The sequence below is a fragment of the Silene latifolia genome, chromosome 1, assembly GCF_048544455.1.
Source record: "Silene latifolia isolate original U9 population chromosome 1, ASM4854445v1, whole genome shotgun sequence".
In the NCBI taxonomy this organism is placed as follows: Eukaryota; Viridiplantae; Streptophyta; class Magnoliopsida; order Caryophyllales; family Caryophyllaceae; genus Silene; species Silene latifolia.
In genome coordinates, this window is record NC_133526.1 from 179,418,141 (window position 1) to 179,434,669 (window position 16,529).

At 35.3% G+C, this 16,529-nt stretch overlaps 2 protein-coding genes and 1 long non-coding RNA gene across 6 annotated transcripts; 1 reads left to right on the plus strand and 2 right to left on the minus strand.

Moving 5' to 3' along the window:
- Nucleotides 1–1,303: 1,303 nt before the first annotated feature.
- On the plus strand, nucleotides 1,304–8,879 carry LOC141612719 (uncharacterized). Of its 4 annotated transcripts, none has more exons than XR_012529175.1 (6): nucleotides 1,304–1,428; nucleotides 1,678–2,081; nucleotides 2,545–2,805; nucleotides 5,289–5,581; nucleotides 5,674–5,810; nucleotides 8,344–8,879. It is a non-coding gene; the product is annotated as an uncharacterized LOC141612719 (long non-coding RNA). The 4 variants fall into 4 exon arrangements; XR_012529168.1 differs by lacking the exon at nucleotides 8,344–8,879 and adding an exon at nucleotides 7,687–7,833; XR_012529178.1 differs by lacking the exon at nucleotides 8,344–8,879 and adding an exon at nucleotides 5,933–6,015.
- On the minus strand, nucleotides 2,329–6,872 carry LOC141612693 (proline transporter 2-like). The gene is made up of 8 exons (XM_074431488.1): nucleotides 6,684–6,872; nucleotides 5,973–6,197; nucleotides 5,691–5,785; nucleotides 5,338–5,524; nucleotides 4,644–4,768; nucleotides 4,321–4,536; nucleotides 2,720–2,950; nucleotides 2,329–2,635 (listed from the first exon to the last, which is right to left on the minus strand). The coding sequence occupies exons 1-8, from the start codon at nucleotides 6,793–6,795 to the stop codon at nucleotides 2,486–2,488; spliced, it is 1,341 nt and encodes a 446-aa protein (XP_074287589.1). The 5' UTR covers nucleotides 6,796–6,872; the 3' UTR covers nucleotides 2,329–2,485.
- LOC141612707 (proline transporter 2-like) lies at nucleotides 7,901–11,270 on the minus strand. The gene is made up of 8 exons (XM_074431494.1): nucleotides 11,013–11,270; nucleotides 10,518–10,742; nucleotides 10,242–10,336; nucleotides 9,879–10,065; nucleotides 9,573–9,697; nucleotides 9,238–9,453; nucleotides 8,386–8,616; nucleotides 7,901–8,292 (listed from the first exon to the last, which is right to left on the minus strand). Exons 1-8 carry the CDS (start codon nucleotides 11,122–11,124, stop codon nucleotides 8,143–8,145), a joined length of 1,341 nt encoding a protein of 446 aa, XP_074287595.1. The 5' UTR covers nucleotides 11,125–11,270; the 3' UTR covers nucleotides 7,901–8,142.
- Nucleotides 11,271–16,529: the final 5,259 nt, after the last annotated feature.

Here is a 16,529-nt window from a genome sequence, read left to right on the forward strand (position 1 = left end):
AATAGAAGTCATCCTTGAAACTTGAGAATCAACACAAAATCTTTTGAGTCACTTAAACTATTGTGAAAGAGAGCTCTTAAGAGTTTCTATTATTGACGGTTAAAATTAAAATTTAACAAACTATAATTTTGTTTTCACTAAATTTTATGTTTGCTTATAGTGGCCAAAAACATAGATGATTTTATCTTTTACGCCTTTACGGTGGAATGATACCAATAAGATGATCATAGGAGTATACATTACATGTGCTTTGTGAAAGAAATAACATAAAAATGAACTCTGTGTATTAGTAATTAGAAGATTAATTATTATTATTATTATGTAAGATGGTCTTATTAATTGAACAAAAAAATTTGAAATGACTAATTTAAAAGCATAACATGTGTAAGTAAATTGTCCATATTTAAAGGGTAGGTATATGATTCAAACAAAATATATACTCCCTCTGTCTCAGCCAATAGTTTACATTTGCTTTCTCCCCCCTCACAAAATACAACAAATGTAAACTATTTATTAATTTCACACATGTCTTTATATTAATCATAAGGGTTATCAAAGCGCCCCGATTCTCTTACACTTATGATGATTAGTACTTAGGGGTCGTTTGGTTTAACAAGTCGGAATGGAATGGAACGGAGTTTGATAGTATGGTGGTATGTGGTTCTAAATCCATACTTACCTAATCTTGTTTGGTTCACTACAAGTTATAGAAGGGGGGAATGAAGTTTGAATCCAAGGGGGGATGGTGGGTACGGGATTCCAAAGGGTTATGGTGGAATTAGAATCCATTGGACATCTAACTCCATTCCAAAATCACCCAACCAAACATTTGAATAGAGTCAATCCATTCCATTTCATTCCAAATTAGCAAACCAAACACCCCTTAATAAATTTTGCTAGAATTAGAGATAACAAAGCTTTAGAGGCTGCTTAATGCTTAGAATCAGGTACGTATCAAGAGACCATAAGGGATTAGGATACAACAACAACAACAACATTACCGGTCGCCAATGGTTCGCAAATTGCATGGGTAAAAGGGGGGGGGGTCGGATGTCTGTGAGCCTTTACCTTGTGTTAGAAATACAAGGAGGTTGTTTCCGAATGACCTAAGATGAAAATTGCATCGAGAACTGCATCGAAGGAGTGCTACTTCACAAAAGAAAGAAGCACACCCACTTTAGTGAGCCATTTTTCTTTACTCCATCATAATTTAGAACCAAAGAGTAATGAATTTTTGGCGGAAATATGATATATGATGCACTATGCACTTCTTTTGAGACTCCCTCTCCAAAAAAAAAAAAATAATAAAAAAAAATAAACAAACTGCAACTCAACTTTTCACCTGAAACAAATCCGTGCTCATATACTAAGAAACCTTAACAATCGCCATGAAAACACTTTCTCCATAGTTTCATCACTCATTCCTCTGTATGCTTCTCTCTCTTCTCATCAATTTAATTCACTGTTATCTTCATTATCTCATGAACATACTTCAGCATTATTTCATTTCATTTCAATAGTTCAATCAAAGTTTTCTCAAAAACCCCATTTTTATGCATCAATTCTTTGCATATATACTTTCATATGGTCCGTCGTAGCGTTACGCCGGATAATTATACTTACCCTTTTTTGTTGAATTGTTGTTCTGCTCTTTGTGATGTTAATCATGGTGTGCAGGTTCATTGTAGGATTGTGAAATCTGGGTTTTGTTTGTTCGTTGAGGTTTTTAATGCGTTAATTGAAATGTATGGGAAATGTGGTGAATTGGGTTGCACGCCAGGTGTTTGATGAATTGTGTGTGAGAGATGTGGTGTCTTATAATGCGGTTTTAGGGCGTATGTGAAGGTTGGGACTTGGGAGGGATATGGTGAGTGTCCGGATTGTTCTTGATGAGATGCCGGTTATGAATTTGAAACCAACAGACTGAACAGAGATTACATTCTGAAACCAATTGGCATTAGCAAGAATGGCTCACTGATTTATAAAGTGATAATCTTTCTCCTTCCAATTCAATGTGGGACATCCACATGCTACGTTTATATGGACTTAGTCATGATGTGTACATATTGAAATTGCCTGAGGTATGATACCATTTTACACTTTTTTTTTTATCCTCTTTCGTATCAATCTTCTTCCTGGTTAGTAGGAAGCTCTCGCCTCTTATTCCTGATTCTACCTCTCACCTTTAGTGTCAGGGAGCCGGGATATGGTGGGGAATGAAAAGTGGACTAACCTCATAGCCAGTAATGATATCCTGAAATTCTTTAACATACAAGAAATATACTGGCATGGCTTTCTAGTCTTGAAATAAGTTATAACGCGTGTAAAGGACCAACGGTTTTGTTATTCAGATAGTCCTAACACATATACAGATCCGGGAGATGGTGTGAAGCATTCTTTCGTATGAGGCTTCAAAAGCTACTAAGAATACTTCTTCGTTGTATAAAGCATAAATTCTCCTATACACACTTACGAACTATATGTTTCACTGATTTGCAAATAATTGATAGTTTTTTATATTAAGAACGATTAATCTGACTGCAGACACTGAAGTTACCACTGCAAGGAGGGAAGAAACACAAATGATAGTCCAATGCCATGCTTTTTGCTCTACTCGAGCTGTCTTTCCTTTGACCTGTATTGTTGCATATACATTCACACTCAGCACTGAATCATGCTTCTAGGTGTACGCAATTGGTTAAGCATAATGAAGACTCACCTTGATGAAGATCACGCTTGGAAAAATGAAGGTCAACATAATGAGTGTGAATGATCCCAAGAGGGTGATAAAATCTCCCATAAAAGGTATGGCTGCTGTTACTACTGTACATCCGATAAAAAAGAACAGTCGTAGAAAGAACCTCCGTTTAATATTTTCTTTGCTGTATATACCTTCATCAAGTTTCAGGAACTTGGTGTCTAGCGCTTCGTGAACTGGTTGGACAAAGACCTGAGATCATACACACAGTACTTTAGGCAGAGAAAAAAAGGAAAGCATATATTTTTCATTTCGGATAATGATTCCTACAACTCTAGGCTGAGTGCACGGACATATTCCTACGGTGTAAGATGAGTAAAAAGGGACACATTCATTTTAGGTCAAGTCAGGCCACTTAGATTGGCCCAATATTGTTTAGCAAAACACCATGACTTTGAATTTTAATCCCTCCCTCTAGAACATCACGAGTAATGCTAACAACTAGACCAATCAAATGGGTCGGATGGTCAGATTCCGGTCAATTAGGTTGAGTTAATACAGATTCAATCGAATTAGTATCGGAACGTCACACTTTTTCGTTACCATTTTAGATGAAAAAGTTGTTTGTATTATTAATTTATTATTGCCTAATTAGTCTTACTCTTCATATTATGTTGAATACTCATGTCGAGCAGTCAAGACTTCAACATGGTTATGACACATAGACACTTTAGTCTAGTCCAGAAATGCGACGATATCTCATAAAATAGCCTGATTCCAACACTTAGACATGTTCCTGTATCGAATATATATCTAAAAGAGTCCCAATACCATAGATTACACAAAACATAGAATAATATTGATATTTAAATCATATATGGACTTATTAATACGGAGTATTAAATTTGTATGAACATTATATAAAAAAATATTATTGATTGTTTATATATGTTAGTTTTATATCCTGAAATACCTAAGTTGCTTAATTTTATTTGATTTTTGGATCGAAACGGGTCGTAGTCATGTTCATCCCAACTTCTAGATTTTCATGCTCTTGTCATTTTGGGTCACTGATCACGATTTACAAATTCATCATCCAAAAGAGATGGATATTTGTTTGTAGGGCGGGTCAAATTTTGGTAGGTGTAACAACAACTCTTCATCATAAAGCAGAAAAGGGTGCAATGTCATCATGAATGGAATGACTTGAACATATATATGCTTTGTGATGCATATGGTATCTCACTGAATATTTCCATGTGATTTTTTATGTTCTCAAAATTCAAGCTGTTTACTTGAGCGTGAATAGAACTTCAACTATTTAAATGGTTTTATCTGTTATGGCATGATATATTGCGGATGCGACTTGTAAGATGTATAGGGACCTATGTTACTCTCGGTTCAAAGGATCAGCCACGGGTGCGCACTCAGAGTTGGACTCCGCTACTTTATGAAAATTGCCAACTTTTTGGTCGAAAATGAAGTGTTGGGAGTGTCATACCAATGTCCAAGTATCAAGTGTTGGACATGAGTACACGAGCTCATATGAAGTGTCGAAATAATATAGATAGAGACTACGATAGATTTTAGGATGAGTAGTAAAATTAGGAAATGAGTCATACATGTTGGGAGATGACATTCTGCAGAAAGACCGCTAGGTTGATTAGAACCTTAGCCCACTTTGGCCCGCTTAGTGCCTTTGGGAGGTAATCTGACACCTCTGATCCATAAGCCCAATAGCCAAGGATGCTAACACCATAATAAACCACTAGGCCTGCTGTATATTGTACAGCAAGGACTCTTCTCATGTTCTTTACCTCTGGCTTGCGGAGAGTAGACTGCAGATACAAAAAAAGTATGGTCCTATGAGCTGTGCTCTGGGTTTTTCCAACATGACATTTTTTGTTTATGTGTACTGTTCCCAATGATTATACGAAGTTTTAACCTGTATCTCTGGTAGCATGCCTGAGGTGTTGCATACGATGATGACTGATATCGCACTAAAGGCATTGAGCACCTTGTCCATTATGCTTCCCTTAACTTCATAGTCCCTTTGGCTGTTAGATTTGCCTACAGTAAAGAATAGATCAATAAGTTCCAGACCCAGATCCAGACATGCTTTCAACAATTAGTGCTTTGCTAAGTTGTGGTAGGTCTATTCAGCCGTACTTCGTTTACATATTGCATGGTTGCATCTACCAATAGTCTGATATTTTGATCCAGCATCTTATGAAGTTTGTTAGCTTTACCCCTCATAAAATGGAAAGAGTAGCATACTGGCATCATCTCTCGACTTTCAAATAGCATGATCAGAGGGATTAATGACTTCATGTTTGTATTCTCATTGTAGGATTAACCCCTTGTTTCATTGGAGGGATTTGAAGGGGGAAGGGAGGAACAAAATTCTTATTGTTTGGTTAGTAAGTTGGATTGGAAGGAAATGGAGGGATTCATTCCCTCTTACATGAGAAATTAAAATCCATCCAACATAGGAAAGATTTTGGAATGCCCAGCTCTTGCTAACTAGTTTTATCTGTTTTATCTTTTAGATTCATGTTAAGTATTGAATTATATTTACATGTTATAACAGGGGGGTATTTGTATCTCATGGACCAGAAAGATCGACAGAAGGTACCTACCATCATTAATCACTATCACAAGAAGAACACCGATATAGCCAAAGGTGAGAATAGTCAAGGCTCCTAACCAAACTCTGATAGCCGACATATTTGGGACGACAAAAGAAAATATGAAGTATGCAACTCCTGTGATGATGATGAAATACTGAAGCCTTATCGCCGAGTCACTGAACATTAAGTTTATCTCCTGTTGCAAAAACGCCACAAATTTAAATATTGGCATTAGAATCTTCTCCATGTTTGGGTATTCTTTTAGAATAGTGAGCTTCTTAATAATGTTACTTGAATCTGATGTATGAATAAAAGCATGCTCATTTGTTGATCTTCTCCGTTCAGGTTAATATTAAGAGTACCTTCAGTCCTCTGCCTCCGAGAAGAATGAAACCCATATTTCCAAGGATAAGGATGGCTGATTGTGAAATCCATGTTATATAGTACATTTTCTTGCCTGTAATGACAAACAGTTCAGTCAGGTGAGTCGTTCAATTTCCATTGTTTTGATCAGATATCTCCATGTTATTGCTCTATAGATAGACCTAACAAAACTGACACAATTTAAACAACCTACCCTAAAATTCTTAAACCGTTTGTCAAGTCTATCTGTAGATAATGATTAATCTGAAAGAGGCGCTTACCAAAGACATGTCCGATCATGTCTTTGTATCTGATGAACCTCTGGCCATCAATGAAATGAAAACCTGCCAATAGCCAGTTTGCATACCAAGTGAAGAGCCCTATCAGAAACAAGCAGGGGATACCCCAAGCCCAACCTAGGGGTACCAACATTAAGTTTGAAAAGCTTAATATCCACCCACAGTTGAAGCCTGTCGCCATCATTAAACCGACCTGCTGCCATGAATCTGCATCATTCCAAATTTATGTCATTTGATCACTTCATAGATGGATCTTTCTAGCACTTTATACCTACACTACCTGCTACTTGTGGTTATTTATGTGGTAATATTTGATCACACCATTTTGATTAAAAGATTAAAGCCATTAATTGATCTTTCATAGGAAGAGAAGGGTCCCCATATAAAGTAGTGAAATATACACTGCCCTGAAGCATAACTTCCCTTGATCATATTCGCTATTGTGCCTCCTTATAGATCCGCGACTAATAAATATCATTACATAAACACGAAATGACGTAGGACAGGAAACACAGCACAAAAGGATAACGTCATTGGATATATGTAGGGAGTCTTGCATGAGACCCTTTAATGCATAAAACCAAGCCATTAAACCAGGTACTAACTAAGGAACACAACATTAGGTGGTTCGGCTGTATGTATAAAACCGTCTCATGCAAGTGTTTTGTAAGATGATATCATGTGGAAACAAACCATGGCCAACTGAGTGAGCTGAAGCCGGAACTTCTGTGAAATGTTCGTCTTTTATGGCGCCATTTTCAATATGAAAAGTCTCTGGAGTTTTGCTCTTTCCTGATGACTCCATGGATTGCTTCTCAGAGTGAAGTGTTATTTAGAGGTTCTCTTTAAGCATTTTTATAAGTGAACCAAATTATATCGTACAAGTAAAATAAAGTAAACTGCATGATTGAGTAAATCAACCGTATTCTGATGATTGGTACGTGCATTAATGCCTTCTGCTTTCTCCTCCTTATATTCTTTGGATATCTCTGGAAGCAGAAGCAATAACTATGATGTTCACAACTCTCAGATTATGATCCTCTTATTATAGGACGAGTCCAAAAAGAGAAATCCAAAATTATTTACTTAACCTTCGACTTTGTAATGATTATAGCCATTTTTAAACACGTCGGTTATTATTATAGAGTATCAGGTCATCAACATAATATAAAAATCTAAATAAACATTTTACATTTTGCCTAATTGTCGTTGGACTAGTCTCATCATAAGGCGCCCTATAAAACAAGTAATATGACATTCTGCTCTTAGGTCCTCTTCTTTTGGCTTAAAGTCACTTCTTTTAAGTTCACTTTAGATCCTATAAGTTCAGTTTAGATCCTACTATGAGTGCAGAAAAATTTAGATCCTATAAGTTCAGTTTAGACCTACTTTCTTTTTAATCAAATAAGAACTCGACTTAATTAAACCACCAAATAATTGGCATTGGCAAGAATGGTTCACTGATTTGTCAAGTGATAAACTTTCTCCTCCCAGTTCAATGTGGGACATCCACATGCGACGTTTATATGGGCTTAGCCATGGTGTGTACAGATTGAAATTGTCAGGCTACCATGTATATTTGGTTTCAAAATTTGCAAGATAAATATCATAATCCTTGGTGTAACCATGCTCAAATTGGAAGATTTGCCTAAACATACCAACATGCATAATAATATATGATATTGATGTTGGACAGTCCTGAATTCCTGATCTAGGCTATGGAAACTGGAAATTATTTAAGAGAGCTTCTTTCTGGTTAGTAGGAAGCTAACTTGATACCATTTTACTCCATTTTTTTTAACTTTTTCATGTCAATCTTCTTTCTGGTTAGTAGGAAGCTCTCGCCTCTTAATTCTCGTTCACCCTCTAACCTTTTGGTGTCGGGGGGCGGGGAATGAAAATTGGACTGATATTCTTTAACATACAAGAAATATACTGTCATGGCTTTCGAGTCTCGAAATAAGTTATAACTCATGCAAAGGACCAAGGGTTTTGTTATTCAGATGGTCCTGCACATGACAGTTTACATTGAGAGATCCTGGAATCCAGTGTGAAGGATTCTTTCGTAAGAGGAGGCTTCAAAAGCTACTAAGAATACTACTTCGTTGTATAAAGCATAAGTTCTCCTATACACACTTACGAACTATATGTCTCACTGATTTGCAAATAATTGATAGTTTTTTATATTAAGAACTATTAATCTGACTGCAGACACTGAAGTTACCACTGCAAGGAGGCAAGAAACAAAAATAATAGTCGAATGCCATGCTTTTTGCTCTACTCGAGCCGTCTTTCCTTTAACCTGCATTGTTGCATATACATTCACACTCAGCACTGAATTTCATGCTTGTAGGTGTATGCAATTAACCAAGCATAATGAAGATTGAAGCGTTACCTTGATGAAGATCATGCTTGGAAAAATGAAAGTCAACATAATGAGTGTGAATGATCCCAAGAGGGTGATAAAATCTCCCATAAAAGGAATGGCTGCTGTCACTACTGTACATCCGGTAAAAAAGAACACTCGTAAAAAGAACCTCCGTTTAATATTTTCCTTGGTGTATATACCTTCATCAAGTTTCAGGAACTTGGTGTCTAGCGCCTCGTGAACTGGTTGGACAAAGATCTGAGATCATACACATAGACTTTAGGCAGAAAGACAGAGAGCATATATTTTTCATTTTGAATAATAATTCCTACACAGTAGACTGAATACATGAACAAATGGAATGACTTGACTCAGATGTATGCTTTGTGTTGCATATGGTACCTTACTGAATATTTTCAAGTAATGTTTTCATATTTCCAATGGAGCCAAAGATTCCTTACTCTTTGGTTATGGATTATAATGGAATAAATCAAAATGGCTCACTAAAGTGGCTGCGCTTCTTTCTTTTGTGAAGTAGCGGTCCTTCAATGCAGTTCTCGACGCAATTTTCATTTTGGGTCATTCGGAAACAGACTCTTTGTGTTGCTAACACAAGGGTAAGGCTGCGTACATCCGACCCCCCTTACCCCGCAATTTGCGGGAGCCATTGAGGTAATGTTGTTGTTTAATGTTTTATGTTCGAAAAATTGTAAGCTATTTACTTGAGCGTGAACCAAACTATTTAATGGTTTTTATCTGTTATGGAATGATGAATTGAGGATGCGACTTGCAAGATGTACAGTGAGTATTGAGTACTGAGTTAGGCACTAAAATACGTTTTTTAGAGTGAGCAGATTAAAGTTGAGAAATTAGTCATACATGTTGGGAGATGACATTCTGCAGAAAGGCTGCCAGGTTGATTAGGACCTTCGCCCATTTTGGCCCGCTTAGCGCTTTTGGGAGGTAATCTGACACCTCTGAGCCATAAGCCCAGTAGCCAAGGATGCTAACACCATAATATACCACCAGGCCTGCTGTAAATTGTACAGCAAGGGCTCTTCTCATGTTCTTTACCACTGGCTCGCGGAGAGTAGACTGCGGATACAAAAAAAATGTATGGTCTTATGAGCTGTATTTCATATAACTCTGATTTTTTCCAACATGACAATTTTTGCTTATTGGTACCGTTCCCAATGATCACAAGAAGTTTTAACCTGTATCTCTGGTAGAATGCCCGAGGTGTTGCATACGATGATGACTGCTATCGCACCAAAGGCATTGAGTACCTTGTCCATTATGCTTCCCTTAACTTCATAGTCCCTGTGGCTGTTGGATTTGCCTACAGTAAAGGATAGATCAACAATTAGTGTGTTGCTAATTTGTGGCAGGTCTATCATTCAGCACTCTCACATGTTATTGCAGGGTGATATTTGAAAGGGAGGAGGATAATTTATACAGTATGTTATTGCAGGGTGATATTTGTATCTCATGGACAAGAAAGATTATCAGAAGGTACCTACCATCATTCACCACTATCACAAGAAGAGCACCAATATAGCCAAAGGTGAGAATAGTCGAGGCTCCTAACCACACTCTAATAGCCGACATATTTGGAACGACAAAAGAAAATATGAAGTATGCAACTCCGGTGATGATGATGAAATACTGGAGCCTCATGGCAGAGTCACTCACCATTAAGTTTATCTCCTGTTGCAAAAGCGCCACAAAAAAAATTTAATGTTGGGATTAGAATGTTCATTATGTTTGGTATTGTTTACTTTGTATTATGACTCATGAGCTTCTTAATAATGTTGCTAGAATCTGAAGAATAAAAGCATGCTCATTTGTTGATCTTCTCCATTCAGGTTAATATTAAGAGATACCTTGAGTCCTCTGCCTCCGAGAAGGATGAAACCCATATTTCCGAGGATAAGGATGGCCGATTGTGAAATCCATGTTACATAGTACATTTTCTTGCCTATAATGACAAAAGGTGCAGTCAGGTGAGTCGTTTAATTCCATTCATTTTATGAGATATTCCCTTGTTATAGCTCTATAGATAGACCGTAATAAAACTGACCCAACTGAAATGACCTAAATAACTTGAACCTTTTGTCAAGTCTATCTGTACATAATGATGATCTAAAAGAGACGCTTACCAAAAAGATGTCCGATCATGTCTTTATATCTGATGAACCTCTGGCCGTCGATGAAATGAAACCCTGCCAATAGCCAGTTTGCATACCAAGTGAAGAGCCCTATCAGAAACAAGCAGGGGATACCCCAAGCCCAACCAAGGGGTACCAACATTAAGTTTGAAAAGCTTAATATCCACCCACAGTTGAAGCCTGTTGCCAACATTAAACCGACCTGCTGCCATGAATCTGCATCATTCCAAATTTTATGTGATTTGATCACTCATAGATGAGTCTTTTCTAGCACTTCATACCTACACTCACTTTCAAAGTGATGTAGGACAGAATACATAACACAAAAGGATAATGTCGATGAATAAAGTATATGGAGTATGTAAGACACTTATATGCATAAAACAAAATGATTAAAACAAGTACTAACTGAGGAATACGACATTAAGTGATTTGACTGTATGCATAAAACCGTGTCATGTAAGTGTTTGTAAGATGAAATCGTACCATGGCCAAGTGAGTGAGCTGAAGTCGGAACTTCAGTGAAATGTTCGTCTTTTATGGCGCCATTTTCAATGTTAAAAGTATCTGGAGTTCTACTCTTTTCTGCTGACTCCATGGATTGCTTCTCAGAGTGGAGTGTTGGAGGTTCTATAAGCTTCTTTATTTATAAGTTAAACAAATTGTATGTATAAAAATAAAATAATGTAAAATGAATGATTGAGTGAATCATCCGTATTCTGATGATTGGTGCAATAATGTCTCCTTTTATTATTTTGGACAGCTAGAAATAAAAAACATGTGATTTACTTCACATTTACTTATTATAGTTAGGTCCAAAACGAGACGAACCCGAATATATTTACTTCACATTTACTTATCACTATATTTAGATAACCTACGTCTTTGCGGTGCACAAATAGGATTATACATCCTGTTGTACAGAAGTATTGTACATCAGACCCATATAATATATGATTAACAATCTATAGCCCATTAAAAAAAAATAAAAATTTTACTTCAACATCGTAAAACTTAACGTACTGTAGTACTCTATTTAGCAAAAGTTCCCCTTTCCCCCAAATTTGATCTTATATAATATTTCAATGTCTATAAACTCGTAAATAGTACGCACATGAATAATACGAGTTATTATTATATACAAAAAAAAAACATGAGTTTAAAAATTCAAGTTAAAAAGAATACGAGCTATTATGAGAAGAATACGAGCTACTTTGAAAAGAACACGAGCTTGAACTAAATTGTAATGTATGGAAAAGATACGAGTTATTAAGAAAAGAGTATGAGTTATTATAAAAAGAATTCGAGTTAAATTTTATGTAATGTGCTTTCAAAAAAACACGACCAAATAATGTTTCAGATGTTATCGTATTTCATAACTAAATGTCTACGAACTCATAAATTGTACGCACATGAAGAATACGAGCTATTTTTTAAAAAAAAATGAGCTAATAAGAATACGAGCTATTATGAGAAGAATGTGAGCTATTATAAAAAGAACACGAGCTTGAACTTAATTGTAATGTATGAAAAGAATACGAGTTATTAAGAAAAGAATATGAGTTATTATGAAAAGAATTCGAGCTTAAATTTATAGGAAATATAGTTTAAAAAAAACACGGCCTAATTCAAACAGATTTGTAAGATGAGATTCCATTATTTATATAATCTAAAGGGTTTTTTGATAACTGCTACCACAAGTAATCCACTTTTTGAGAACTACTACCAAGGTAAAAAAAGTTTAAAAACTGCTACCATAATCCTTGGTTCGGTAGAAAATCAGTACCAACTAACACCGAAACTCAATGAAAATGAATCTCAGCCATTCATTTCAAATCCTTAGATTAAGTCATAATTTCTATTCCTATTTTACCCTTCCCCCTTCCCCCTTCCTTGTAACATTACACTCAATTAATCCTTCTTCAATCTCTACTTTGTTTTTCCCTATTTCTTATTTCTTCAATGGAATCGATTCATTCATTCTTTCTTTTTGAATCTATATTATCGGGTAACATTACCCTTTAATTCATTCATTCTCTATCCTTCTAATCCATTAACCCATCTTCAATCTCTCCTTTGTTTTCAAATTAGGGTTTATATTTGATGTTTTATATTTGTATAAAATCTGGGTTTTTTTTATGTGATTCTTGCAGTAATGCCAAAGGCTTCTTATTTTGAGTCCAATTACATGGTTGTTGAATTTTGCAGTAATGGAACAACTTTTAAGGAAATTAAAAATTCAAAAATCAGGGTTTATGAAATCTAATGAACAATTCAATCAAGCAATATGTAAACAATTAACTCGGAAATCAATTAACATTCTGAAATCTGTACTACTAATATCTAAATTAAAGGTAAATTAAGAATTAAGAATAAAGGGTAAAGAAGGAAAACAAAACTGAGAATGAGAAGAGAATGCAACAAATGGGGGATAGGTAAAAGAAGGGGTACTTTGGTGGATGAATAATTATAAGGTAAACTTGGGAATGAGAAGAAAATTTTCAAATAATCAAGAAGAATGGGAGGTTAGATTTGTTTTAGATGAAGAAGTATGATAAAGTATTAGTTAGGCTAGAAATTGTGTTTTATTATTGGGTAACAAAGGGGAGAGGTAAAGGGAGGGGTAATTTTGTCTTTTCAAGTAAAAAATTGGGCTTCGGTGTCAATTGGTACTAATTTTTTAACGAACCAAGGATTATGGTAGCAGTTTTTAAACTTTTATTACCTTGGTAGCAGTTCTCAAAAAGTGGATTACTTGTGATAGCAGTTCTCAAAAAACCCTAATCTAAATCCCGATAAAAACTCTATTGATTATTTCATGCTCCTTCAAAGTTTTTTTTTCCATTGATGATGATACCTTTTGATGTTTCATCTGTCGTTGAAGCTTCTCTCACCGTGATGGTAAAAATCAATTAAATTCATATTGATTCTGATTGAAGAATGAGAGATATAATAGTTGTTAAAATAATTTAAAAGGAGAAGATTAGTTAACTACATAATGGAGGAAGATGGAGATCAAAATATAGAAGCAGTTAGAGAGAGAAGATGAGTTGAATTGAATTACGTAGTCTTGGTTTTAGGGTTTAACATATAAAAGTAGTTGAGGAAGACTAAAATAACCTTAGATGTACAATGATATTGTACATCCAGTTGTATAGTCCATAAACTGTTTGCGGTGATGATCGACATTTTTAGACACACCGGTTATTATCATAATATCAAGCTAAATATACATTTTACATTTTGCCTAATTGTCGTTGAACTAGTGTTACTATAAGACCGTCCTATAAAACACGTCATATGACATATTCTGCTCCTGATAGGAAATCTCAGTATGGTTTTGTAGGCCCATTGTTTGTTAACTTTTGTGGTCATAAAGAGGTACGTCTCAAATCTCAATGCCCAAAACAATACGCAATTTATACCTCTCAAAGTTGGCAACCACGACTCCAATTGGTTTATTTGTGTATTACAATTGGTCTCTCTTGTGACGGGTTACCATTTGTGGCGGATATTTTGTGAGTTAAAATGGTAACAAAATGGGTTAGTGGAGAAAGGGGACTACATGAATAGTGTTGCAGAGAGAGAAAAAGTGGGTACTTTGTGAGGTAAAATGGTATCCGTCACTCAAAAGTGACGGATATGTGCCGTCACAAACAAGAATTTGTGTATTACAAAATGCTTGTTTTTTTAGTTTCTTGGTCAATATTGGATCCTGACTAATACTCCTATAAAGTTAGGAGAGCTAATCAAGAATTCGGTCGATAAAGTCAAAGAGCACGACTCCAACAGTAGTCAGTACTCCTCCACATTCCAATCCTCTTATTCCTCCCTTAATCATCTTCTTCCCCAAATAAAATTAATTTCTTTCCCAAAAAAAATTAAATTTACTCTTTAATTTTTAATCCATCTAACGTTTTTTTTTTTCAATCCTTAAATATGATTGTCCCAAATCAATTCCTCACAAATCATTCAAGACTTCAAGTTTACAATTAAAGAGATTAGAATCAAAATTTTGTCCCTTTGTCGGTTTAGATCGTCGGCAAAAATCTTATATTTACACTTGGGTTTTAAAGGAATCGAAATAGGTAATATGTTTTCTCAATTTTAATGAATTTAATTATAATTTTAATGATAATCCATTTGCATCTATTGGAGAGAGGACAAGGGGTCGGAGATCGGTCAGTCGTGATGCCGACGATAGTTCTGAAATCCGGCAACAATAAGGTTGTTTCGTTTTATCACGAAGTATTTTTATTTTTAATATCATGTTACCTACAATAAGAAAATTTGATACCGAATCCGAAAAACGGAAGAAAAAGCGGCGAATAGAGCAGTTAGTTCAGCCTCAAAGAGGTGCACTGGATAAATTTTTCATGAGATGGGCTACTTCTAATACTTAAAATATTAATGATAATGATGGTGTTGTGGACTATGGTGAATGAAAGTGTTGTAATTTTTGATACTTATGATTCTAACATCCTTATAGACAACAACGATTATTTGTAGCTTACTTTAATATTTTATAGACCTTATCTTTTTTTTGAACCGGGCCTCCACTTTTCTTGAGACGGCCCTGGCATGCCCGTCTAATTAGGGGTGCTATATGTGCATTTGCACTGGGCCTCAAATTTTTTAGGGTCCATACTTGACATTATCCACCATATATTAATTGAGGAAAGAAAAAAAAAAAGTCAAAGAGCACGACTCCAGCAGTAGTCAGTACTCCTCCACATTCCAATCCTCTTATTCCTCCCTTAATCATCTCCTTCCCCAAATAAAATTAATTTCTTTCCCAAAAAAAATTAAATTTACTCTTTAATTTTTAATCCATCTAACGTTTTTTTTTCAATCCTTAAATATGATTGTCCCAAATCAATTCCTCACAAATCATTCAAGACTTCAAGTTTACAATTAAAGAGATTAGAATCAAAATTTTGTCCCTTTGTCGGTTTCAATCGTCGGCAAAATTCTTATATTTACACTTGGGTTTTAAAGGAATCGAAATAGGTAATATGTTTTCTCAATTTTAATGAATTTAATTATAATTTTAATGATAATCCATTTGCATCTATTGGAGAGAGGACAAGGTGTCGGAGATCGGTCAGTCATGATGCCGACGATAGTTCTGAAATCCGGCAACAATAAGGTTGTTTCGTTTTATCACGAAGTATTTTTATTTTTAATATCATGTTACCTACAATAAGCAAATTTGATACCGAATCCGAAAAACGGAAGAAAAAGCGGCGAATAGAGCCGTTAGTTCAGCCTCAAAGAGGTGCACTGGATAAATTTTTCATGAGATGGGCTACTTCTAATACTTAAAATATTAATGATAATGATGGTGTTGTGGACTATGGTGAATGAAAGTGTTGTAATTTTTGATACTTATGATTCTGACATCCTTATAGACAACAACGATTATTTGTAGCTTACTTTAATATTTTGTAGACCTTATCTTTTTTTTGAACCGGGCCTCCACTTTTCTTGAGACGGCCCTGCCCTGCCAGGCCCGTCTAATTAGGGGTGCTATATGTGCATTTGCACTGGGCCTCAAATTTTTTAGGGCCCATACTTGACATTATCCACCATATATTAATTGAGAAAAAAAAAAAGTCAAAGAGCACGACTCCGGCAGTAGTCAGTACTCCTCCACATTCCAATCCTCTTATTCCTCCCTTAATCATCTCCTTCCCCAAATAAAATTAATTTCTTTCCCAAAAAAAATTAAATTTACTCTTTAATTTTTAATCCATCCAACGTTTTTTTTTTCAATCCTTAAATATGATTGTCCCAAATCAATTCCTCACAAATCATTCAAGACTTCAAGTTTACAATTAAAGAAATTAGAATCAAAATTTTGTCCCTTTGTCGGTTTCAATCGTCGGCAAAAATCTTTTATTTACACTTGGGTTTTAAAGGAATCGAAATAGGTAATATGTTTTCTCAATTTTAATGTATTTAATTATAATTTTAATGATAATCCATTTGCATCTATTAGAG